Raw genomic sequence first — 25,974 nt, 5'->3', positions numbered from 1 at the left:
AGTGATTCTTATATAATGTTCTCACATAAGCGTTCTCACCTTATCCGGATGGTTTAAAAAATCCCTTAATGAGTCTTGATCCATTTTAGGCCCAATCCAAATTTTCTATGCACACCATTTGCTATTAATTAGGTTTAATTATTGATTTGCCCTTGAAATTCAATTTTGAGTCTTACTTGACCCCTTACTCTCAATTTGCCTTACTTTTTTTATTTTGGTGAAGAAAAAGAAGGGGATACGACAAGAAGAAAAAAAGGAGAAATGTAAACATCATTTCAATTTGCCTTACTTTTTTTTTTTTGGTGAAGAAAAAAAGAGAATGCGACACCAAGAAAAAAAGGAGAAATGTAAACATCCTCTCAATTTCCCTTACTTTAACCCGTAAATGTGTATGTTTTATTAATATCGACTAAAAAAATACTAAATACATCCTTGTAAAAACAATATTAAATATAATTTTCGCTTTTTTTAATAAAGAAATTAGTTTTTTTGCTCGAAGGAAAAATTCAGTAAACGGTTTTAAATCTACTCTCGTTCGACCACAATTCCCAAACGCCTGACTTCCAATTCGTTCGTGCACATTCTCACCCCCAACTACAGAATGTCTCTCTTCTCACCTAATATTGAATTTATTTGATATTTATATTCAAGCCAATATAATTCTTAAATATAAATGGATCTAAAATATAAATACTCATACTTAATATTGGTTTTAGGATTTGCCGACCAGGTCTAGTCCAATGAAAAAATTGCATTGACTTGCGGACCAGAAGTCTCGGATTCAAACCCTCATGCCATCTTGGGTGTGTGTGTGAGAAACTCCCTCCCCTCTAGTTTAGACTATCGCTTGTACTCAAACAAACATTGGTTTTATGATTTTTATCAGAAATGGTCCCTAAACTTTTCACTTTCCAAATCCTAACTTCCCCTAAGTTTACGAATACATAAGAAATAAAAAATTTATGTGCGTTTTAATGTTAAAATTCGTAATCAAATACCCTCAAAACAAGAAAATTGTCAAACAAAGTAGGGCAAATATTCAGTTATTTCAGATATGTATTCTTCTCCAATATGGATGTATTGTAAAACCCTAAATAAAAATATGAAATAAATCTAAATTACAATATAAAATAAATCTCTATTATAATATGACTAGACAAATAGTTAAGTAACCAAAATTCTAATATAGTAAGGAACCAAAATCCTAACTAAATAAGGACTCGCCAACAGAAATTATCTCAACTTAGGGGGTAGTTGATCCATCCACTTCCTTAAAAGTAGGGCAAATATTCAATTATTTCATATATGTATTCTTCTCCAATATGGATGTATTGTACAACCCTAAATAAAAATAGGAAATAAATCTAAATTACAATATAAAATAAATCTCTATTATAATATGACTAGACAAATAGTTAAGTAACCAAAATTCTAATATAGTAAGGAACCAAAATCCTAACTAAATAAGGACTCGCCAACAGAAATTATCTCAACTTAGGGGGTAGTTGATCCATCCACTTCCTTAAAAGTAGGGCAAATATTCAATTATTTCATATATGTATTCTTCTCCAATATGGATGTATTGTACAACCCTAAATAAAAATAGGAAATAAATCTAAATTACAATATAAAATAAATCTCTATTATAATATGACTAGACAAATAGTTAAGTAACCAAAATTCTAATATAGTAAGGAACCAAAATCCTAACTAAATAAGGACTCGCCAACAGAAATTATCTCAACTTAGGGGGTAGTTGATCCATCCACTTTCTTAATTCCCTTATTTTCAAGTTCCTTGATTCTTGACTTTCACATTCCTATAAGTAAACATGTCTTCAAATTGATTAATTTTTTTTTTAAAGATGACCTCAAATCAATTAATGTGATCCTTCATACTTTGGTCCACACATCAGGTTGGTCCCTCTCATCGTATTTCGTCAAAATCTTAGATAAAATTAATGACGTGACAAATTTTAAAGGGGTATTTTCGTCAATATACAAACTATCCAAACATTACACAAAGTAAGCTCACATAATTTGCTCAATAAGGCTATCTGCCCCAAACGTTGGAGGGAATATGGCCTTATTCACCAAAAACGTGGATTTTAGAACTAAAATGAGCTATATTTATATGACAATATCCCTTTAAAGTTGTTCACGAGATGACACATAATCAATTTTACTTGACGTTTATCGGAATGCGATAGGAGGGACCAAATTGATGTGTAGATCAAAAGATGAAGAACCACATTGATTGATTTGAGAGTTTGAGAACTAAAATGAAGACTTTTAAAAGCTAAGGAACCGCTTGTTGTTTTTATTTTTCCGGAGACAAAATATATAATTATTTTTCTTTCTTAATTTGAGTTTTGTAGTTAATTGTGAATTTTTTTTAAAATTTTTATTTTTTTTGAGAAAGAGATTAATTGTGTTAAATATTCATTCCGGTTTAGCTTCATTGAAATTTGACAATGTGCCCATTTGAGGAAAAGAAACAAACATATGTTTATATATTTTAGGATGATGTTCGACAATAATTATATAGATTATAGATTTGACAGCTACAAGGTATTCCTGGTTTTTTTCTTAACCCCTAATCTTAAATGAATTACATTTAATTTCTCAATATTACGTGGGAAAGTTGCCATAATTCACTGGCTGAAGTGTTCATCGCCCAAAAACCATCCAATTGCTCAATTGTCCAGAACCAGATATTCATACGTACTCATTGCCATATACAATGCCTCTCGTCATTTTGCATCCCCTCATACTTCTCCACATATCCGCCGAACCCGCTTCCCCTCTGTTCTTCATTGTCTCAGTGATCACCTGCATTTGAAGTTTCTTCACGAACCCAGGTTTTTATTTCTCTCACCCTCTTCATTATTCGGCCATTTTTGTTCACCAGTGCCAGTTATTGATTGCAACGTTATAATAAAGGTCTGATCTTTGCGTTTCGTTTCTGCCTTTGCCTTTTGGTGATATTGAATTGATATTCGTGTTTTTCATGACAATTTCTCAAAAGGGTATTCATTAAATTGTGCAATTAATTAGATGATCCTTTTGTTGTATGATCTGAAAACGCGTTTGAAATGGTCTTCTCTGTGTTGCAAGTTTCAGCTTCCATAGTTCAAATCGAACACAACTTGGCAACAACGCAGCAAAGAATGCGAAAGTTGGTCTGAATGAGAGGTTCTGTGTTGCCTTCGGTCCAGATGAAAAAATCCTTTGCATGGCGGCCGCAATTGATGAAGGATATTATGATCATGTCCAAGTCAAGGCCTCGTCCACCATTGAAAAGACCAACATGGATTATTGCATTGGTTTCGTTCGTCTGTGTTTTTTTAATTGTAGCCTATTTCTACCCACCGAGAAGCTCTGCCACCTGCTATCTCTTTTCTTCTAGTGGTTGTACTGTGTTTGGAAAGGATCCACCTGGTCCTGCAAGGGAATTGACTGATGATGAGACTGCATCTGATGTTGTAGTTAAGGAAATTCTCAAGACACCTCCTCTTCAATCAAAGAACCCCAAAATTGCTTTCATGTTTTTAACTCCTGGTACATTACCTTTTGAGGAGTTATGGGAAAATTTCTTTCAAGTAAGGTTTTACCTTTATGTTATTCTTTTTTCCCTTTTGAGTTCATCACATTTTGGTATTTTTTATTTCCATATGCGGTCGTTCTTTGTTCATATATTTACGAAAGAATCGTATGAATGTATTTGTTGAACTGCATTAAGAAGTTTGGTAGTCAGGCGCTGCAGTTTAGGCATATTTCCTTGAGCTGCCATTCACTGAGAAGTACTGGCAGATGTTTAGTAGCTAAAATGCTCAAGTAATTTGATGGAATTGATGCTCACCTCTGCAATGTAATGGTCTCTCATGAGATTACAGTTTCTCTTTTTCCAGAGTTAGAATTAATGTCGAACTAGGGCCAGTCTTTTGACCACCTGAGGAAATGTCGAACTAGGGCCAGTCTGTTAACTCAAGAGACTTATCGGAGGAGTATGTTATGCAGGAGATATGATAAACATGTGCCAGGCTTGGTGTGTTCAACACCATTTTCAATGAAAACAGTACGAAATTCGTTTTAATGTAATCTATATATAGCTCTTGAATCTCCATTTCTTTATGCTTGGTGTTGAGTTCTCTAGCATCTAGTGAGAACTGGAAGTAAGAACTCAAGCTAGGGTAAGTAATTGGTTTACCTTTTTATGATTATATTATAGATACATGCTAAAGTAAAACGCAGTGCCTACTTGTGTTGATATTTTCCTAAATTATATAAAAAGCCATTTATTTTGTAAGCTAATTCACAGTCTAACAAAAATATCATGGTGCCTAGGGCCATGAGGACAAATTCACTGTTTATGTACATGCTTCTAAGCAAAAACCAGTACATGTGAGCCGTTATTTTGTTGACAGAGACATACATAGTGAGCAGGTACGTAGAAGCCCTCTATTAGCATTCTTACAGTTCAACATTATTTTATCAGTAACCAGTACACATGGTTTTCTTTAAAGATGCCATTAATAATAAATTTGCAGGTCGTTTGGGGAAAATTTTCGATGGTTGAGGCAGAGAAAAGACTTTTGGCAAATGCACTTTTAGATCCTGACAACCAACATTTTGTCTTGCTGTCTGATAGGTCATTGCATTGTAAACATTTACAATTGTGACTTCTGCATAAGGTTCTTATGATGGAATTTTGCTAGTTCTTTCATTGATTTTTTTTTTTACATTTTTGGTTTCAGCTGTATACCACTACATAACTTCGATTATGTATATAACTATCTCATGTACACAAACGTCAGCTTTATTGATTGGTAAGCAAACTATATTTTAGGAAGTACACCAAATGGAACTCTAAAAATACTTTCCAATTATTTATGTTAAATCTCTTATTCTGGTGTACTTGAACAATTGCTTATTCCATGTATTTAGCCCTCTATCTCTCTCTCTCTAGTTTTGTTGATCCTGGTCCACACGGAACTGGCCGGTATTCAGAACATATGTTGCCTGAAGTTGAAAAGAAGGATTTTCGGAAGGGTTCACAGGTACATTCGTGAATTTATGTAGAAACTTGTGGATAAAGAACTTTCATGAATTTATTTACTGGTGTCTCATACAAGCCTGCTTATATAATCAACCGTCGAGCCAACTGCTAAAGTCCCCTCTACTATAAGAATTTCTTAGAAGTCAAAGGTTCTAAGGGGTATAAAACAAAGTTGGTTACTGCAGGTAGTTTCATCTATGTCAATTTAATAACCTTGTTGTTGACTCAGCTAATTGCTGTAAGCCTATTTCTTGAATGATAACTGGAGTTTGAAGCACTGGATTACATGACCTGTAAGTTAACCTATGACCTATGCTAAACGTATAGGATTTGACTAGTGCAAAATTTCAGACTGGCTTTAATTTAGATCTGGTGTCATCTGGGAAGTAAAATTTAGTCTCAATACAATGTGGTAAAGCTTGGTGGATGGGGCAAGATATTCCTTTTCAGGCTCCATGTGGAGCCACAAAAGAAGATGGATTACTTGCTATACTTACAAATATTTGCCTTCCATTGAATTATCAATACGTTTCTAAAATCATTTCTTAAGTGTATATTTCCATGTTGGACACACAGGTGCAAAATTTCAAATTGGCTTCATTTATATCTGGTTGCATTTGTGAACTAGAATTATTTCTCTGTCAAATTCCATGCAATATGTTATGTTTCTTGGATGGAATGGATGGGGGAGATTTTCTTTGTTAGCCCCACCCCCCCTCTCCTTTATTGAAACCAGAAAAGAAGCTGGATTACTTGTTTTGCAAATAGGTCTCAGAGTTGTAAAATCAGTTCTTATGAGTATATTCATGATTCGTAGAATCTTGTCACTTGTTCTTTATAAGTCACATGAACTTGCTTCTTTATCCTATCTTTCTTGTCCCAAGTGTATGAATGATTGCAATGTTTGGATTGATTTCTTGTTCTTGAACACGTTTATTGTCTCCTTTTGACAGAGCATTTGATCAACAAGAGCTTTGGTATATAATGCGCTCATTGATCAGATGCAGATTTGTGCAAGGACAGTTGATATGTCTCGTATATGGTTGGTTTTAACTGACATTTGCACTGCAGTGGTTCTCTATGAAGCGGCAGCATGCAATTGTCATGATGGCAGATAGTCTTTACTATACAAAGTTCAAGCTTTACTGCAGGGTAATCTGTTTGTTGTGATATGCTTTTGGCATCATTAAGTTAGGCCTTGTCTAGAGTAAATTCTTTGAACACCAAATATTTTTATTTTATATTTTAAGAATCTTACTTCAAAATTCAAACTATTTACATCTGTTAGTCCTGGCTTGCTAGTTTTGGATTGAACTCGATGCTGTTTCTGACTTTCTCAGCCAAACATGGATGGGCGCAACTGCTATTCGGACGAGCATTACCTACCAACTTTCTTTCAAGTCAGCACAACAAACCTTCTCCGTTTGCTTGCCATTACGACTACACTTCATTCCTTTCTAATTTCTTTGCTGCCACTACTTCTCGTTTTCTTTTTCCATTAATGGTTTTCAGATGAAAGATCCTAGTGGACTTGCGAATTGGTCAGTAACATATGTTGATTGGTCTGAAGGGAAGTGGCATCCAAGAGCATATAGAACTCAGGATGTTACTTATGACCTCCTTAGGAACATCACGGTATGGTTTCCAAATTTTTTCTTTCTTAACCCTCACTTCATTTTCATGTGACATGCCATTCACTTAATGCCACTCTCTCACCCATTTCAGTCCATCGCTGAGAGCACACATATTACAAGCGAAGACAAGGTACAAATAACCCTTTTAGAGTTGGATCAAACAAGTAGGCTTGCTTGTGGTAAAAGTAATCAGTAATGCTAGGGTCATTAAATTTGTTTGCAAAATGATGTGGCAGCGCTATCGCACTTCATTCATTTCTAACTACATATCGTATCATCCTGCACACATCATTTGGTGAATAAATTTGACAACTCTAATAACATTTTTGTTGTGATAATGCTTTCTGTAATTTGGGAAGACAGTGTTTGAAATTTTGATTTCGGTCTGCACTGAATGCTGCAGAAGCAATTACTGACCACTCCTTGCTTGTGGAATGGGATGAAGAGACCCTGTTTTCTATTTGCCAGAAAGTTTTATCCTGAAACTTTGGGGAAACTGCTGCAGCTTTTCTCCAATTACACAAAAGTCTAAATTTTCTTTTGGTTCTGTCAATGTCAAATGCTTCCTTGTCATCCCTCAGTTCTGGTACATAGCTCCCTTGATTATACTTTGCCACTTTAAACACACATTCTTCGGATCCTTGGTTGGATAGATTTTTGCCATGTCAGTGAAGCTGTCAAGAGATATGGCTTGGATTGGTGGTTGAGTTGAGAGGATGCTTGTTGTAGATTGGTTTTTATTTATGTATTCTAAATTACTGAATATTGAATGATAAATGCATTCAATTTCAGGTTTTTGACATTGTTCCAAATCTCCCAGCCTTAGAAATAGGCTAGAAGTTGTATTGAATTGCAAGTGTGCCACTATTAGCATTTTAAAACCCTAATAGACTTGAATAAAATTAAGTAACTTGCGCACCAAGAAATCTGACTTCCAACCAAGCAATTGTGTATTGAATGGGGAATTGGTTCAATATTGGTTCTTTTCTATGCCTCAAGACAAATGAGGACTTTAATATTTCTCTAATACAAACTAAAGGAAATAAACGACAATATTGAGCAAACAATGGGCCAAATCTAAGAGATCTGATTAGAACTGAGACTGCTATCACCTTGGGCTACTTCTTCATTGCAACAATGGTTTCATAGTGTTGAGAGGTCTAGTAACAGTCAAAAGATGAGGTCAAAACTTTGTACTGCAATTGAGTACAACACCTTCAATTGATATAGATCAATTGGGAATCGATACCAGCGTCGGAATATCAATAACCTATGTGCCTTGAAGGAAGGATTAAGGTTTGTATTGAGGCTATTGTTGATAAGTTGTGTGTATAGGCAATGAATTATTCTCTTATTTTTATATTACTTTTAACTTAACTCATAGGTAATGGTCAGCTAGGGATAGGGAATGACATTGATGAAGATCATACCTAATCAATTAAGATAAATTGTCTAAGGCTTATTTATGGATATGCCCCTGTGCTTTTAAAATAGTCTCAGATTACCATCAATTATTTGAAATGTCTCAGTATACCACCCATACTTTCATTAAGTGTCTCACATAAGCGATTCCGTCAGATTTGAGAGAAGTTCCGTTAACTGATGTGGCCCCCACTTCTTTTGAATCTCTTAACAAGTGAGAGGAATGGTTAATCAGGTTGAGAATAGGGGGAATTTGGGAGAAGAAGGTTAGGTTGAGGGAATTTCATATTTGGGAATCTCTGAAAGAAGGGCTTGAATCTTTGAATAGGGAGGAAGGCCGCTTTTTGTCTGTATGAATATTGATTGAGTCAATGTGTTGGGTTATCTGGGAAGGGGGTCGCACGATTTACTTAAGAAACTGTTTGGCGTTGGACTTTAAGGTGGAGGTTCAGATTTGGGAGAATCTGGATCTTCATATTTGGGAGAAAATGGGGAATTTGATTTGGGGATTTCATATTTGGGAGAAGAAGGAATGGGGTTCATTCATTCCACTTGAAAGAAGGGCTCAAATCTTTGAATATGGTTCATTGCACTTGAAAGCTACTTCTTCTTTTTGTGAATGCTGACTGAATTTAAGAAGACATGGAAACAAGTGAAGCAAGGCATGCCCAACAATGTCATTGTGGGAAGGGGGCCCACATCAACTAACAAAACTTCTCTCAAATTTGACGGAATCGCTTACGTGAGACACTTAATGTTAGTATAAGTGGTATATTGAGACATTTCAAATAACATAGGGTAATCTGAGACTATTTTGAAAGCATAGGAGGCATATCCATAAATAAGCCATTATCTAATTACCTTGTCTTTGCTGCTGCGAAGAAAAGATAAGATCCATCTTTAATTCTAGGTAATTATCCAATAGCTTTGAGCTGAGGGTTGTAAACGGGCAAACTTTGCGCCCTAAGCCCAATAGGCTCAATTTGAGTTGTTTCCGTCTTCAATTAGAGTGATTTTGGCCGAGGCAAACGCCATTTCCGTCTTCAACTCCTTTCGAAATTTTACAATCCTGCCCTAGATTTCCTTTGAAAGGTCACCATTTTGATTGAGTCTGAAAGGTTGGAGCTTTACCTATGAAAGAACCCACGCCAGTTACCGTTTTAGACCCAATACTTATTTACTCTTCATTTTATATCTTTTTCTTCTTTAATAAGCATTTAAATTTCTTAACTTTCAATACCATGTTTCCTGCACTGCTAACTTTCAGCAACTTGGCATTAATAATCTTCTCCAGGAACCAATACTTCTACTCTGTACCAAAATGTTATCGGTAGTATATGCATAGAGATATGCATAGTTTTAAATCTTGAAAACATTCTTGCATGTCGCAATGTACAAAACTTGCTTTTCCTCTCTCAGTTTCTTATAACAAAATGCTCACTGATAACACCAGTTTCTTCTTTCATGGTACAAACAACAATATCTTGTTTGAACGAAAACTATTGACCAGTGAACCCTGGTGAGCTCATATAGGTTATGTTTCGAGCATCTCACCTGTTGTTGCGATGGAATTGCAAAATCACACTTTCCACGTCCCTTTGATGCTAATGGTTTATGGCTGAACAAGACTGGCGCTAAAAATGAATAAATAATTATATATAAAAAATTATCATCTCCAGGATTTCCAAGCCTTGCTCATTTTAGCACCAAGATATCTCGTGGCATTAATGCCACCAGCAGCCAGGAGACCAGACATGGCCTGTCTTGCACTCGAAACCATGACCTTTCGCCGCAGAATAGTCTGCATGCATTTAGCAGCCTCGTCTTTGGAGCCAATCACAATTTCCTGAATAACTCGACCTGCAATTGAAGTACTAGATATGTGTAATGATTGACTAAAATCCAGATTCAAGAGTTACAAGTACGTATGTTAAACTACCACCCTAGTTAAAACACTATCCCTGTGGCACATAAATCTGGAAGTTTTCTATGAACTTTCACTTTTCCATTTATAACAAACAAGTAATATTTTCCTAAAAAACTTTGGGTCAGGTATAATCATTAAATCTGAACTCAGATCAATCCTTAAGAAACCTTTTTCCTTATAAGCCACTGCAGATGAGTTAAGGTTCATACCAGAGTCACACAGTACTTTCTTTTCTCCTAGCTTCATCCCCATTTGGCTTCTGACCATTGGGGGCAAAGAAGAAACAAGAGATCGAGCTGCTAATAAACCGCCATCCTGTTTTAACAGGTAATAATGTATCTTAAGCTTCAAAGCATTGAACTGTACACTACATAGCATAACTTTCAGAAGAATTAGCCATATAGTGAAGTGTTAAAGTTGGTATCTAGCTTATGTTCTAAAACATGCAACGAGGTTCCATACACCCATTAAATCAACGCTTCTGTTTTTTCTTTTTCTACTTTTATAAGAAGCTATAAATCAACCCTTTGCCAGTAAAAGAAATGTTGGATCAACTTCACACTGCAACCTAAGGGTCAGAATAGACCTGAGATATGATTGGTTGAGTATTCCCAGATAAAGAGCATCTCAACAACTCTTTGGTCTCATACTCTTCAATAAATGGCTTATACATCGGCCGGAACAATTCAAATTGCCCTTGTACTATTTTCTTCACCTGCAGTAGATAATGTAATTTTAAAAAATTTGGTTATGTTTGGCCATATAATTACAAGACCCACCAACTGAATGCAAGTTTGTGGATTTATGTAACCACTGATTGAGCTTTAACTTATTTCTGTCCTCTGCAAAAAGCATACGCAAGTCGCCCATATATGAGAGGCTACATATTTTGGCATACAGTTCTTCCTGCATTAAATGGTATATGTTATACAACTCCAAAAATTTTAAAATCATTGAGCAGTGACAAAGAATCAGACCTCAGTGAACTTGGACGGCAAAAGAAGAAGAGCTGCAGACATTGCACCCCTCAAATTAACCGAGTTTACATTTGCGAAATCCAAATTATCCAAAAGTACATGAACCTGTAGAAAAAAATATTGAAAACTCTTATGTTGAACATAAAGATAATGTATCATAACATGAACTATATGAGACAATCCGAGTCTTAGGTCTTCAACAGCATGGTATTTTTTTAAGCCATAGCATAAGACCATGTATTTTAATTTTCATTAGTTTCAGGCAATTTCCATGTGCTAAAAAATATTTCAACAAGGTAAAAAATTGTTATACCGAATTAGCAGAGGGTTTTTTTTTTTTTCCCCAAGAATTACATCACTACAAGATTATCATTGAATATGATTGAAAGTTCTAAAACTTAGACCATCTTCATGCAATGTTAAGGGTGGTGCTAGTTATAAAATAATGTAACTAAACAGGAAGTTAACTAAAATCAAAATGAAAGAAGGACAAATATGAAGTTGAAGATTAATCTTCCGCAAACATAAAGACAAAAAAAATGAGAATCAATGAAGAAGACATACTGGTTTTTGTAATCGGCTGCTTAAATAGAACTTCTCCCAATTTAGTATGTCCTCAACCAAGTCATGCATGCGAACAACCCCATACTTGAACATCTGTAAAAAAATTACTTGAGTGTGACTAGTGTGTAACAAAATACAAGATGTGAAAGAATACAGAATGTGTAACAAAACACTAATGCAGTATCAGTTTAAAATATGGCACGAAAGCTCAGACACCCAAGAAATAGCCTAAACTTGAATCTACGGGGTAGCTGAATGATCAATACCTTGTCGTTCCAACTAACAAAAGGATTGAAGTGCACCCCCACACCTATTTCATCTGCAACGTCGGTAATCTAGCATGGACGATTATATTGTGTCAGGATCAATGAAAATAGAACTGAACATGGAAGCAGAGAGAGAGAGAGAGAGAGAGAGAGAGAGAGAGAGCAGTACCAGTCTTGCCCCACCAAGAAGCACCATCCACGAAGAATAATGATCGTTGTTCAATGTCAGATTCTAGTTGTACATACACAAATTAGTAAACACCATGATTGATTATTGAATCATCAAGAAGAGACATATAGTATGCGTGGAAGTCTAAAGCTTACCTCAGAATGCCATTGTCGGGGATTGGATACACCAAGAATGCAATCTACCATGGTTGACTATCAACCCAGAATTCACAAATGCAAAGCAAAGGTTCAAAATGAATATTACTTAAGTGAACAAGCAATTGCTAAGAGAGTGAAAAAGAGCTATAGAAGTAGAGTAGAAACCTTTGCACTGCCAGGGTTGTTGGGATGAAGAGACGAGCCATAGACACAGGAGAACTCAACAGGGGGAAGAGTTTTGAGAAAACTTTGAAGCTGGGCTTTGTTGCGATTTTCCATACTAAGCTAGCAGTGCACAGGGCATTAGTATTATGAAGAAAGACTGAAGAGGGATTTCATCAAACACATCAAATGCAAGCCAAAATGTTTGCCTGATGTGGTCTTTCACAGTCAAACTCTTCGTTCTCAGCTACACAAGTTCCACATTATTATCGTCTTTCCAATTTTTCAAGCGGCCTCGGAGGCCTCGATTCTCACCAATACTTCCCTCAGCAACTCCTGAGGCATCTGAGCCCAGCAGCTCTGCTTCAGTGACTCGCCCGACCCAGCCGAGTCTTTGACCACCCGCTGCGAGAGAGAGGTCAGGGGGTGAGAACGAGAGCAGAGAGAGAGAGAGAGAGAGAGAGAGAGAGAGAAAGAGCAGATTGGGAGGTGGAGGTGGACGGCGCTGCGTTGAGAGGTGGGGAAGGGTGCGCAGGGGGACGGTTGCTTGGCTTAGCTGAGGGATATATATATTTTTGTTTAAAAAATATTAATTTTTAATTAGTTTTTCTTTATTATTTTATTTTACACATCAGCATGAAACTGAGTATCCTACCTGCCACGTCACCAATTTAATGGAATATCAAACGGCGAAGTTGACAGAGTGGAGCTATTACATATGCTAGTTCTCTCTCCTTCTTGTGAGAGCATCCCTCTCCTTTTGTGAGAGCCTACCCTCTCCATTTGTGAGAGTTACTACCATCTTGGTAAGCCTTAATGGCTGCTACTGGATCCCAACCACCCTCTGCTACAAAATATCAACTTCACTACCCTTCGGATCTCAATTTGTAGGAGCAATTAATTCCCCCCAACCACCTGCGAACTTTGAGATTTGCCCCATCACTACACCCCCAAAATCCCGCTTCTTAAACTTTCCCAACTACTCCTTGCCTCAAGAAGCAGGAAATTATCATATCCCCTTATTAATTGCGATTCTCTTCACTCAGGTTTTTAAATCTTTTCTGCATCTCAGTGTCTATAAACAACTGGAAGTCTCATACTGGGTGCAACACCAACTTCGTGGAAATACCCCCCCATATAGCGCAGCAAGCAACATTATCCCACCAACCCAGATGACTTCTACAGGAGCTGATGAACTCGTGGTTCAATTGGAGGAATCTTTGGGCCTCTCAAATCTGGAGCATGGTCCAAAACTAGTGGGAGCAGTCATAGCCGACAAAATGCCCAACCGGGGAGCTATAAAGAACATCCTGAAGGCAGCGTGGAGACAGTACGGTGAGGCAAAATTCATCTGGGAAAAAGATAATCTCTTCTCTATAACGGTGCAAGATGAAGACATGGCAAACAAAATCTTGGATAATGGGCCATAGTTAGTCATGAAGCAGTGCTTTTCTGTCAAGAGATGGCCATCAGAGCTTGCCATTGAAGAAGTGGATATGATGAATGTTCCCTTCTGGGTCCAGATTAGAGGTATACCTCTTAACCTCTGTACGGAAGACAATGTTCAGAAACTGGGGAACAAAATTGGAGAAGTACTGCAATACGACAGTCCCAACCAAGCTCGCGGCTTTCTCCGGGTTAGAGTCCTGGTTGACACACGAAACCAGCTCCCTCCAGGCTTCTGGCTTTCTCGGGCAGACGGGGAACGAGACATGGGCTGAATTCCAATATGAAAGGTTATCTGACTTGTGTTACAAATGTGGGAGAATAGGCCATCTTAACACTGATTGCAGCTACGAAGCTGCTCCGGAGGGGACGGCGGGCTATGGCACGTGGACAAGGGCAAAGATTATTCGAGAGCTGGAAAACCAGCCCAAACCCACAGCTCTTTCAACCGGAGAGCGTCGGAAAGTGGGTGCTGTTCGGAGTAAGGAGCAAGTAAGAGTTACGCGCCTCGAAATGGGGCAAACCTCGAGCCGCGAAGCTGACTTTGCCCATACACCACAGGAGGCAAATCAGACCCAAAGTACAAGGATCAGGGCAATTAATTCTAAGAAGGTCCCAATCCTATCAGCACCAGTCTATGTTGTCGGGCTCGATGCAGACTATTGATGACCCTAATAACACAAGTGGGCCTTAAGGGAGTTTGGCCCAATTAAGTAAGGATAGAAACTTCAACCCAAATTGTAGCACTCTTGGGCCCTTAATAACGATCTAAGCAACCCACTTGGTCCTATGCAAATGAAAGATGTCGTGTGCCAAAGGACCAGGATAAGGGAAAAGCTCACCAACCTGGGACAAAAGCGTGGTGTTGTGGCTGATAATCCCATATCCTTTCAATCCCCAGAAAAAAAGGCAAAAACAGGTCAAGAGGAGGGATCCTCAAGCGGGGGAGAAAGGAGGAGGATCACTGATTAGTTCATAATTGTATATCATTTTGTACCCCTCTAGCTTATGATTTGGTTATGTTATTGAGTTAAACTTGTGCTTTTAATCCCTTTTCTGTTTATCATTCAGTTCATTGGGCCTTAGATAATAATGGTGGCTTTGGATAGGAAAAGATGCAAAATGGTGCAAAAACGAGCAGACTGAGTTAGCAATTTGTTTCGGCCTTAACTTCCTCCTCCCAACATGTATTGGCCCAATTAATATGTGGTTGGAAAGAAGAGATTCGGAACTTCAAGATGGACTGCTAAAACGTATCAATTGATGAAGCCAAGCCCAATCCATGGGCCCATCAAAATGCACACCATACATTCCAGTCTATTTTCGGCAGTCAACTTGAAAGGCCCAAAACGTACACTTATACTGCTCAAATGGGAATGCATTCTTCATCAAAGTTGTTCCAATGGGTGTCTATTATGACATATCCAAATTTGAGCCCCATTGGATACATATTGAAATCTCAGGCCTTCATACACCAAGACTGGTTCAGCAGCATCTTTTATTTCCAGCAACCAAAAGAAAACCCACATGGGTTGGCAGCAAAAGGCAGCCACAATTGAACACCCATGTGAAGAAAGCTTGAGGTGTAGCAAAAGAAGTATGGGATGGGATTGATTCCAACCACACTAACATAGACAAAATGAAGTGGGAGTTATGAGTTGTATTAAATGAGGAATGGTGGTGTTGGATTTCATCATGATGTTCCTCCCTCTTAGCCCTATAAATAGAGGAGTCTTCAAGCTACAAACTTGACTTCAGCCATCCTCCACACTTCCATCATTCCATCAACACATCCAGAAATCATCCTCATACATTCCCACAACCCCAAACACTCAAGCAATCAACCCAATACTCTAAATTGCCCCAAAATCACCAAAACAGCTCCAGAAAACCTCCCTTCCATTTTCCTACGAATTTCCTCTTTCTCAGCCATCACCACTCACTCAAACTCATCCCAAATCACCTCCATATCCTTCATACATCCTTCTAGACGTGGAGAAGCTCTTGGAGAAGCATTGGACACCACAAGAACTTCAAAAAAGGGTTTTTCTACTCTTATGGCATTCATTATGTTTTCCCATTTCTGTTTTAGTTTCTTTTCCATTATGAGTAGCTAAATCCATAACTAGGGCTTCGATGTAACCTAACATGAATATTCTGGGTTTATAAGTTTGAAGTTTGGAGTTTCAAGTTTGATTCATGATTCATGTTCTTATTCATTATGCTTATAAGTTAACATGCTTGTTTGAATGATTGATCACCATTAGAACTTGTTTGTTAACTATCTTGGTTTGAATTAAGAGTAGACACCATGCTTTAATTCGAATTGAACTATGAATAGGAAGAGTATGTATGGACATTCGACAACAGGGATTAGATACATGCTTGGTTGTTTAAATTGTTCTTCTATGCTTAATGGGTTCCTAATGCTTAATTTTAGGTTAGACAACAAATGATCAAATTAGGGAATTAGGAACACAAGGTTAGGACCAAACACCATGGCCTAATCATACTTTAGCTAGAATCAATCTTTGAATATGAATTAGACTTGTTACTTGACTCCTTATAACCCAGAATTGAATTGTTATGGTGATTCGAATGCCCTAGTCTCCAAATCTGTTTTCCATCTCTTAAAACCACTCTTTGTTATATTTGTTTACTTGTTTTTGTTTGCAATTTCATTTTGCTTATTTTGTTCAACAATCACAACCACTCTTGCTTTAAATTCTGTTTTAGACATAACCTCCTACTTTCTTGAATTTGGTAAGCTAAGTACATAACTAGTTTTAACTTCTCAGTCTTCGTGGGTACGACCTCGTACTTGTCTTGCTATACTACTAATTGCCCCGTACAATTGCGAGTTAATATAATAATTAACAACAAATTTTGGCGCCGTTGCCGGGGACTGAACGAAAGTTCTTCCCTAGTTATGTGCCCAAGGTTACCCTATTCTTTTTAGTGTTTCTAATTAATCTAATTTTCTGTTTCAAGTAGTTTATGTCTAAAAAGCCATTACTTGAACAAGTGAGGTCTTCATTCCAACGTTCTAGATCTTTGAACGCAGGACCATCGTTGCAACCCAGACGAGTGACCTCTGAAATTCAGAGTCGTCTAGAAAGAGAGTTGTCAACTGCAAAAGAGCAAGCTCTGGCCACATTTTCAAGTCTTGCTCTCCACACTGAACTTCCTGGTACTTCACTTTCAAATTCGGAAGCAAGTTCAGACCAAGAAGAAGAAGAAGAGATGGCTGCCAATGAGTTCACGGGAGAACTTGATATCCCAACAATTCCAGCATCTCCTTCAAGCATTTTGCTGCCCACTGTAGCTCGAAATTATGAGCTTAAATCTTCTCATCTTAATATGCTGCCTTCCTTTTATGGTTTACCTAATGAAGATCCATTAACTCATATAAAGGATATTTTTAATGTTGTGAGTTCTTTTCCCTTGACAGGTGTGACAGAAGATCAACTTCGAATGAGAGTGTTTCCATACACTTTGAAGGATAAGGCGAAATATTGGTTGAATTCTTTGAAGCCTGGTTCACTCACTACATGGGCTGCCATTCAAAAGAAATTCTTGGAGAAATACTTCTCCACGCAAAAGACCGACATGCTTAGGGATAAGATCTTGTTATTTGTACAGCAAGATGACGAGTCGTTTTGTGAAGCATGGGAGAGGTTCAATGGGCTGCTCAATCAATGTTCTCATCATGGGATTCCATTGAAGCTTCAAATGCGTTTGTTTTATAAAGGACTAACCCCTTCTAGTCATAATATTGTCACAAATTTTGCAGGTGGTTCTTATAAAACCAAAACTCCAGAAGAAACGTACGAACTCTTTGAGGAGATAGCAATGGAGACCCAACATACGGATACAAGAGGTAAACATGTTGTTAGTGGTTCTAATGATGCTTCTAGTGTGCAGATTTCAAAACTGGAACAAAAGCTAGATGCTCTTCTTGCATTAAACTCAAGAAGCCCTCCGAAGGAAGTGTGTAGTATTTGCGAAACTCCTGACCATGCTACCATAGCTTGTCCACTTGGGGCTGGATATCCAGAATTTGTGCAAGAGCAAGCTAAGTTGGTAAATTCCTACAACCAAGGTCCAAGAAATGATCCATACTCTCAAAGTTATAATCCAGGTTGGAGGAATCATCCAAACTTTTCATTGAGGAATACTCAGAATAAAGCCAATCCCCCTTCATTCCAAAAGCCACAACAAACATCATCATTGGAGGATATAGTTAAGCAGATGGCAATCAACCAATCCAATTTCCAGCAAACTACACAAGCTGCCATTGCCAAATTGGAATAACTCAAAGAGAACCTGGGAAATGGCCAAGCCAAACCGAGATCAATCCAAAGAACCAAGAAGCCAAGGCCATTCATGTGCTCAGATCAGGTAAGATCATTGATAATAAAGTTGATTCTAATCTTTCAAATGATGTTGTGATTGTAGAAGATAAAGAGGAGGAGACCACGGCTACAGAAGGGGAACATCTCAAAACTTCTCAATCTGCTCCTAATGCCAAATCAGATTCTCAGGAATCCAAACAATTCCAATTGCATAAGAGAGATGACAAATTTGTGCCACCACATCTTCAAGAAGATAGATACGTGCCACCCACTCTATATGTTCCACCGATTCCATTTCCAGGCCGTCTTAAGAAAGCAAAGCAAGATAAGGCTTTTAAAGAGATTTATGATATTTTGAGTAAAGTTAATATCAATTTGCCTTTGCTTGATGTTATTGAACAGATTCCTGCATATGGAAAGTTCATCAAGGACTTGAAAACTCACAAGCTCAATTTCGCTCCAAATGAAGATGTAAAGCTTGACCAGAATGTAAGTGCTGTGTTGCAAAGGAAGCTTCCACCAAAACTAGTTGATCCTGGCAGCTTTGACATTCCCATTAACATTGGAGGCAAGAAGGTTGGAAGAGCCATGTTGGACTTGGGAGCAAGTGTCAACCTAATGCCATATTCATTGTATCAAAAGCTTGGCTTAGAAGGGATGAAGAAGACTTCAGTACGACTTGAACTAGCTGATCATTCTATAAAATATCCAAAAGGTATTGTAGAAGATATTTTAGTTCAAGTTAATACACTAATTCTCCCTGCTGATTTTGTAGTGATGGACATGGAAGACAATCCAAATGGAGATCATGTTGATCGCATTCTCCTAGGCAGGCCATTCATGGCCACTGCAGACACAGTTATCAAAGTGAAAGATAGCACCCTTTCCATGACTGTTCTGGGTGAAACTGTTGAATTTAAAATGCTTAATGCTCTATCTCAACCTTCTAACTCTCTTGATTCTTGCTTTTCAATTGATGTTGTGGATCATGAGGTTTCTTCCAAAATTTTGCAGAGAAAGTCTAATGATGCTCTAGAAGCTGTCTTAACAGAAGAAGAGGAAGATCTTTGTGAACCGGAGTTCCAAGAAGTGGTGGCTGCCTTAGAAGTGTTTCAACCATACCCACCATCCTTTAGGCCACCACTCGAGCCTCTTGGACCATCATCCACGAAATTGGAGCCATCCATTATCACCCCACCAAAGCTAGAACTTAAACCACTGCCCAATCATCTTAAATATACTTATTTGGGTGCTAACAAAACTCTCCCTGTTATAATTGCTGCAGGTCTCACCTCACATGAAGAAGAGAGCTTAATTAAGGTTCTAAAAGAGCATAAAACAGCCATTGGGTGGACCATAGCAGACATCAAAGGAATTAGTCCAAGCATGTGCATGCACCGGATTCTAATGGAAGAAGACAGCAAACCATCCCGTGATGCCCAAAGGAGGCTAAATCCCAACATGAAAGAGGTGGTTAGAGCTGAAGTTTTAAAGCTACTCGATGTAGGAATCATCTACCCAATTTCAGATTCTAAGTGGATGAGCCCTGTACAAGTTGTTCCGAAGAAGTCCGGAATCACCGTTGTGAAGAATGAGAAGAATGAGATAGTTCCTACACGAACTATCACTGGTTGGAGAGTTTGCATTGATTACAGGAAGTTGAACACATCCACTAGAAAAGATCATTTCCCCTTGCCTTTTATTGATCAAATGCTTGAACGTTTATCTGGCCATGCTTACTATTGTTTTCTTGATGGTTTTTCAGGTTATAATCAAATTCCCATTGCTCCGGAAGACCAAGAGAAAACCACATTCACATGCCCATTTGGTATGTTTGCTTACAGAAGGATGCCATTCGGTTTGTGCAATGCCCTAGCAACTTTCCAAAGATGCATGATGGCAATCTTTTCAGATATGGTGGAACGATTCATTGAGGTATTTATGGATGATTTTTCAGTTTTTGGTTCCTCTTTTGATGATTGTCTTCACCACTTGTCTCTAGTGCTTAAAAGATGCCAGGAAACAAATCAGATTTTGAATTGGGAAAAGTGTCACTTCATGGTGAGGCAAGGCATTGTGCTAGGCCATGCGATTTCAAGCAAGGGAATTGAAGTGGATAAAGCCAAGATCGATCTCATCTCAAATCTGCCACCCCCTACCTCTGTGAAAGGAGTTAGAAGCTTTCTGGGTCATGCTGGATTCTATAGAAGGTTCATCAAAAATTTCTCAAGCATTACATGGCCATTGTGTAATCTCCTTGCTAAGGATGCTGTTTTTGAGTTTAATGAAGCTTGCATGGAAGCCTTTACTACCTTGAAGAGGGAGCTAACTTCAGCCCCTATTATCATAGCTCCAGATTGGTCTTTACCATTTGAAATAATGTGTGATGCCTCTGACTTTGCTATTGGTGCAGTTTTAGGTCAAAAGAAGAACAAGCTCCCCCATGTGATTCATTATGCTAGCCGGACCTTGAATGATGCTCAAATCAACTACTCCACAACAGAGAAGGAGTTCCTTGCTGTGGTTTTTACTTTAGAAAAATTTCGTTCTTATCTTGTTGGTTCTAAAGTAATTGTTTATTCTGACCATGCAGCTCTTAGATACTTGCTCACTAAGAAGGACGCCAAACCGCGCTTGATTAGATGGATTCTCTTGCTGCAAGAGTTCGATTTGGAAATTCGAGACAAGAAGGGATGTGAGAATGTGGTAGCTGATCATTTGAGCAGAATTGTGGTTGAAGAAAAAGGAGAAGCTGTGCTACCCTTGAATGAGACTTTCCCTGATGAACAACTATATGTTGCCCAAGTCAAAGAACCATGGTATGCTGATTTTGTTAATTATCTTGCTTTGGTGTTCTTAGAAATGATCTAACTTCTCAGGACAAGAAGAAGTTCTTTTCCATGGTGAAACATTATGTCTGGGATGAACCTTTCTTATTCAAGCATTGCCCGGATCAACTCATCAGAAGATGTGTTCCAGAAGAAGAGCAAGAAAGCATACTTAGGCATAGCCACGAATTGGCTTGTGGAGGTCACTTTGGAGCTAAGAAAACAGCACTTAAAATTCTCCAATCTGGTTTCTTTTGGCCCACTCTATTCAAAGATGCGTTTAATTTTTGTGTTAAGTGTGATAGGTGTCAAAGGATGGGGAACATAAGTCGCAGGAACGAAATGCCATTGAATAGCATACTTGTTGTGGAGCTCTTCGATGTGTGGGGTATTGATTTCATGGGACCATTCCCATCTTCCTTTGGTTGTACTTACATACTTGTTGCTGTTGATTATGTGTCTAAATGGGTGGAAGCCATAGCCACCAAAACCAATGATCATAAGGTGGTGCTCAAGTTCTTGAAGGATAATATTTTCACAAGGTTTGGTACTCCAAGGGCTGTCATTAGTGATGGAGGCAGCCACTTCTGTACCAAGCCATTCGAAGCACTCATGAAGAAGTACAACATCACCCATCGAGTCTCTACACCATATCATCCGCAAACTTCTGGTCAAGTGGAAATAAGCAATAGAGAAATTAAGCACATCCTGGAGAAGGTGGTGAACAATACAAGGAAAGATTGGGTAGCCAAGCTCAATGATTCATTATGGGCTTATAGGATTGCATATAAGACTCCCATTGGAATGAGCCCTTATCGTCTTGTGTTTGGGAAAGCTTGTCACCTGCCAATGGAGCTTGAACACAATGCTTTTTGGGCCATCAAGAAGTTAAATTTTGATCTAGACAAGGCAGGCCATGCAAGAAAGTTTCAGCTCAATGAATTGGAAGAAATTAGACATGAGTCTTATGAGAATGCAAAGCTTTACAAAGAACGAACCAAGAGTTACCATGACAGAAACATTCAACGGAAAGAGTTCTCCAAAGGTATGTCAGTTCTTTTGTTTAACTCACGATTGCGTCTCTTTCCAGGAAAATTGAAGTCTAGATGGCAAGGCCCATTCACCGTGGTCAATGTTTCTCCCTATGGAGCTGTGGAGATTCAAAACCCTAAAGATGGCTCGACTTTCAAAGTAAATGGACAACGTTTAAAGCCATTCTATGAGGGAGTTTCAGCTGGCATCCAAACTGGCCATGTGGTAGATCAACTTCCCTTCGTACCATCAACTTAGCTGATTGCACAATGTCTTGCCAAGACAGTAACTAAGGCGCTTCTTGGGAGGCAACCCATGTGTTCAAGAAGAAGGTGCTTGGTAGCAATCGACCTAATCGCATCAAGGGGGAGCATTTCTATCCTTTCTCTTTACTTGTTTTGTTTTTATTTTAGTCATTTTAAGTTTCTGTTTCTTTAAATAAATAAATAAAAAAAATTTTAAAAAAAAGAAGAATTTTTTTTTTTTTTCTTCATATGAGCTAAGTTTTGGTAACCCCAGTGAGCACCTCCGTCAATACAGTGTCTAGGAGTTCTTTAGGCGACACCTTCAGTGTCTAAGAAGTTTGGGTTTTAAGCGGGACCATTGTGACCCCTCCAACCTTCCCGGATCCCCTGGCTGTGTTTTCTGAGGCCCTTAACTGGTCATTCGTGAGTTGCTTGTATATTTATTTATTTATTATTATTTTTTTCTAAACCTTTTTCTTAACTTTTTCCTTTATCATTTACTTGTTCTCAATCATCTTTACTTTGCTTTAACATTGAGGACAATGTTCAATTCAGGTCTGGGGGGAAGGTTTTCAACTTTCATTCATTTGTGTTTTCAATTTTCGTTCATTTGTCACTAATTTTTTTTTTTTAATGTCACACAATCGATGCTATGGAGCTGCCATTGAGGTTTCATATTAGAATTTTGCACTTCACAAAGCTTTGGCTCTTAGAATTCTGGTGGCTAATGTTAGAAATGTGCCCTAAGAGCCAATACATTTGATGTAATCTCCTTAGAATACATTTCGTATATGATAAATAAAGGGCAATATTATTTTGTTATCTTTTATGTCGTGTAAAGAAACAAAAGTCCAGGGTGTACTAAATAAGAGATAAAGTAATCTAAAGAAGTTTAGATTCGGGAGACCTTTAATCTCTAACTGTAGTATCCCAAAATGTTCCTAATCATAAGGTTATCAAATGGGCATTGATAAACCGTCAAGATTGGCACATACTATGTATGCTCAATGATGAGGATGGTTGGTCTCAAACCATTTGTGTAGTTGACACTAATACAAGTATGTGGGTGCTCATTAGTGAATGAGTACACTGAACGCGATCAACCGGAGTTCTCGTATGGAGTATCTATCTATATGTCAAACGAGAACTCATAGTTGCAATAATGCAAATTAGTCCTTAGACCTGAGGCATCATGGTTGTCTTGTGATGCGTTATTTATCTTTGATAGCTCACAAAGGCAAGTCGTAAAAGATTTTCCTTATGTGTTATTGGGATCTCTTAATTCATCATAGAGGCATGTGAATGTACAATAAGGAATCTCTACCTTGATAAAGAAAGGAGAATGTTTCAAGATATGATTCAGTGAATCTTCGGCCGAAGTACTTGAACATGATTTAGAAAGTGGTTTTTAATTGTGTTCTATTGAATCATATGAGTTTAATCATATTAGGGGTTTGACATTATCAATCCGTACCCTAACAATATGATTGGAAACATTGTATAAGAGAAGGACCGTATTGCATTGCAATTCCAACTGAATAGGTTCTTCATCTATTCTAATTAGCTTGGGTAGCCATGATATATTGCTAGATGTCACTCTTGGCTTGTGGAAGTCCTAGGATTGATTGTGATCGATCCAAATAAAGGAAGAATTAAAAGGGGGTTTTAATTCCAGTTGGTTAGAAAGAGTTCTAATGTATTCCCACTGCCTTGCTAAATTAGAACCTAATGGATCGCACACCTTAAATGGTTAACTTTGAGTAATACAAATGAGAATGAGGAAATCAATTTGATTGATTTGATGTGGATGATTTACTACGTGTAAAAATGTATTTGGGCCTCGGTAATAGTTAATGAGAAGCCCAAATGATTGGGTATCAAGCCCATGGACTTAAGACACCTAAATTATGGCTTAAGTGTCATAAGGCCCAATTTTGGAAGCCCAATGGGGTTTGGCCGAAAATGCTTAAGTAAAGGTGTATGGGAATTGTTTCCATAAGCTCAATTACACACAAACACAATCTAACATCAACCAAATAGGTTTGGGAGATCAAAGAGAGACAATTGTGAGTTTTCAAGAGTGAAACACAATCATCTTTCAAAGGGGTTTAGATTGAAACCAATCTTGAGGATCTTGCACTAGCATCCTTGTATTCTCAAGATACTTCTTCTCATCTCAAGGTTCCATTGGTGTGGAGACTTAGAGGCCATATACTTTTGTGGCTCACAAGGAGGAGAAAGATCAAGAGGAGATCAACAAAGGGAAATCATCAAGAGAAGACCAAAACACAACTTGGTTCATATAATTGCTTCAAGGGTAATTATATCTTATCCTTTCTCTTGAATTTTCATTTATGAAAAACATATCAATGTTCATGGCTTAAGATACTTGGAAGAAGTTTTGTTTTGAATTTAAACAACCACCTTATTCTTCCGCTGCAATTAATTTGATTAATTTGTATGTTTAATGTTCAAATCAACTTCTTAAAAATGTTTTAAAACCAACAATTGGTATCAGAGCCATAGGTCATGAACTTGATATGATTCTAGGGTTTAGAGATGCATATGTGGGTTATAAATTCATTTAAAAGTATAATGGTTATACTTGATTTATTTTGATATGATTGAATGTAAATCAAATGGAGTGAAAGGGGTTGTTTGGGATTTTGAATTTCTGGATTTATGTTTTGATGATTGATGCTCTCTTTGTATGCATATATGTATGTATGAACATTAGAGCATAGTTGCATTAAAACCCCATGATTTTAACTTCATGAAATATATGATATTAAGAGCATGAGATGGTTAAAATGGAATATGGATTTTTCCGGAAATAGCATGAACATTCATATAAGTTCATATGCATGTTCTTGGTGTTCTTGATGTTCTTGTTATGGGATCTTTTTGATCCATAAGTTAGGTGACTAATTTTGATGATTGTGTTTAGTGGAATTTTCCACCAAAATAGGTCAAAAGATGATGATGGTGTTTTATTATAAAATTAAAAGTTTTTCAAAAATGTTTCCACTTAATAAACATTTACCCACCACACTAAATTTAATAAGATTACTTTGGTGAGTGTGTGGGGCTATCTAGATTTAAATTATGGTGATTTGATATAAAATGCAAAAGTTGTTCAAATTATTCCCATCACTAATTTTTTACCCACCACACTAAAATTAATTTTGATTACTTTGGTGAGTGTGGTTGGCCTACCTAGTCACATTCATGATTATTCACCTTGTTGGAATAATCATGATCACCACTTTGTATTATACAAATGCATGCTTTAACCCCACACCCTAGTGGATCAACTTTGGATCCATTATTAATTGTTGAATAGTTTTGGACCTAATTACTATATATGATAAGTGTAACTATGTCCAATAGATTTCCACAATTACTTTTGCTATTGTAGTAAAACGTTTTCACTCCATGGTAAATTTATTTTGAATATGGTTACCACTTGAATTAAACCCACATATGTATGCAACCCAAGAGCATGTATTTACATTGCTAGTTTAATTGTTTAAAGCGTTTAAATAATTAAAGGATGGTTATGGACTTAGACCAAACAATTGAGCTATGTGATTGGCCGCTTATTGGATATGTATTCGTTTTTGATTGGCTATGTAATAATGAAATGGCTTTCATGCCTAATTTATTTGGCTATGTAATAATGAAATGGCTTTCATGCCTAATTTATTTTTTATGCGCGCGTAATTAAAATG

General features: G+C 37.5%; 3 protein-coding genes and 1 non-coding gene across 6 annotated transcripts; 2 read left to right on the top strand and 2 right to left on the bottom strand.

Moving 5' to 3' along the window:
• The first annotated feature begins 2,576 nt into the window (after positions 1–2,576).
• Positions 2,577–7,606, top strand: LOC110773042 (glycosyltransferase BC10-like). Of its 3 annotated transcripts, none has more exons than XM_021977526.2 (11): positions 2,577–2,860; positions 3,123–3,601; positions 4,347–4,445; positions 4,526–4,650; positions 4,757–4,828; positions 4,969–5,059; positions 6,130–6,210; positions 6,399–6,458; positions 6,571–6,693; positions 6,784–6,822; positions 7,096–7,606. In XM_021977526.2, the coding sequence occupies exons 2-11, from the start codon at positions 3,188–3,190 to the stop codon at positions 7,222–7,224; spliced, it is 1,233 nt and encodes a 410-aa protein (XP_021833218.1). In that variant the 5' UTR covers positions 2,577–2,860; positions 3,123–3,187; the 3' UTR covers positions 7,225–7,606. The 3 variants fall into 3 exon arrangements, with proteins under 3 accessions (XP_021833218.1, XP_021833216.1, XP_021833221.1); XM_021977524.2 differs by having other exon boundaries at positions 3,117–3,601; XM_021977529.2 differs by having other exon boundaries at positions 2,579–2,860; positions 3,117–3,601; positions 4,550–4,650.
• Positions 7,607–9,438: 1,832 nt separating this feature from the next.
• LOC110773037 (uncharacterized) lies at positions 9,439–12,899 on the bottom strand. Its single transcript, XM_088244754.1, has 10 exons — positions 12,341–12,899; positions 12,173–12,229; positions 12,018–12,080; positions 11,849–11,917; positions 11,583–11,675; positions 11,019–11,123; positions 10,872–10,947; positions 10,628–10,758; positions 10,251–10,356; positions 9,439–9,974 (listed from the first exon to the last, which is right to left on the bottom strand). Exons 1-10 carry the CDS (start codon positions 12,452–12,454, stop codon positions 9,784–9,786), a joined length of 1,005 nt encoding a protein of 334 aa, XP_088100880.1. The 5' UTR covers positions 12,455–12,899; the 3' UTR covers positions 9,439–9,783.
• Positions 12,900–13,897: 998 nt separating this feature from the next.
• LOC148292930 (uncharacterized) lies at positions 13,898–25,345 on the top strand. The gene is made up of 5 exons (XM_088244507.1): positions 13,898–14,363; positions 18,440–18,810; positions 21,018–21,125; positions 21,261–22,223; positions 25,340–25,345. The coding sequence occupies exons 1-5, from the start codon at positions 13,898–13,900 to the stop codon at positions 25,343–25,345; spliced, it is 1,914 nt and encodes a 637-aa protein (XP_088100633.1).
• On the bottom strand, positions 17,393–17,499 carry LOC148292931 (small nucleolar RNA R71). Its single transcript, XR_015825918.1, has one exon. It is a non-coding gene; the product is annotated as a small nucleolar RNA R71 (small nucleolar RNA).
• Positions 25,346–25,974: the final 629 nt, after the last annotated feature.

Source organism: Prunus avium, chromosome 7 (assembly GCF_965620075.1).
Source record: "Prunus avium chromosome 7, drPruAviu1.hap1.1, whole genome shotgun sequence".
Taxonomy (NCBI): domain Eukaryota; kingdom Viridiplantae; phylum Streptophyta; class Magnoliopsida; order Rosales; family Rosaceae; genus Prunus; species Prunus avium.
Note: the sequence above shows the minus strand (reverse complement) of the source record. Positions and strands in the feature narration are given on the sequence as shown.

Coding starts and splice junctions, on each gene's coding strand:
- LOC110773037 (XM_088244754.1), bottom strand. CDS start 12,454: ATGGAAAATCGCAACAAAGCCCAGCTTCAAAGTTTTCTCAAAACTCTT. Junction 12,081..12,172: donor CCCGACAATGGCATTCTGAG/GTAAGCTTTAGA, acceptor ATGTACAACTAG/AATCTGACATTGAACAACGA. Junction 10,948..11,018: donor TGCCGTCCAAGTTCACTGAG/GTCTGATTCTTT, acceptor CATTTAATGCAG/GAAGAACTGTATGCCAAAAT.
- LOC148292930 (XM_088244507.1), top strand. CDS start 13,898: ATGTTCAGAAACTGGGGAACAAAATTGGAGAAGTACTGCAATACGACA. Junction 14,364..18,439: donor GGAGGCAAATCAGACCCAAA/GTACAAGGATCA, acceptor TTCCATTTCCAG/GCCGTCTTAAGAAAGCAAAG. Junction 18,811..21,017: donor AAGGGATGAAGAAGACTTCA/GTACGACTTGAA, acceptor CTAACTTCTCAG/GACAAGAAGAAGTTCTTTTC.
- LOC110773042 (XM_021977526.2), top strand. CDS start 3,188: ATGAGAGGTTCTGTGTTGCCTTCGGTCCAGATGAAAAAATCCTTTGCA. Junction 4,829..4,968: donor AACGTCAGCTTTATTGATTG/GTAAGCAAACTA, acceptor CTCTCTCTCTAG/TTTTGTTGATCCTGGTCCAC. Junction 6,823..7,095: donor ATATTACAAGCGAAGACAAG/GTACAAATAACC, acceptor TGAATGCTGCAG/AAGCAATTACTGACCACTCC.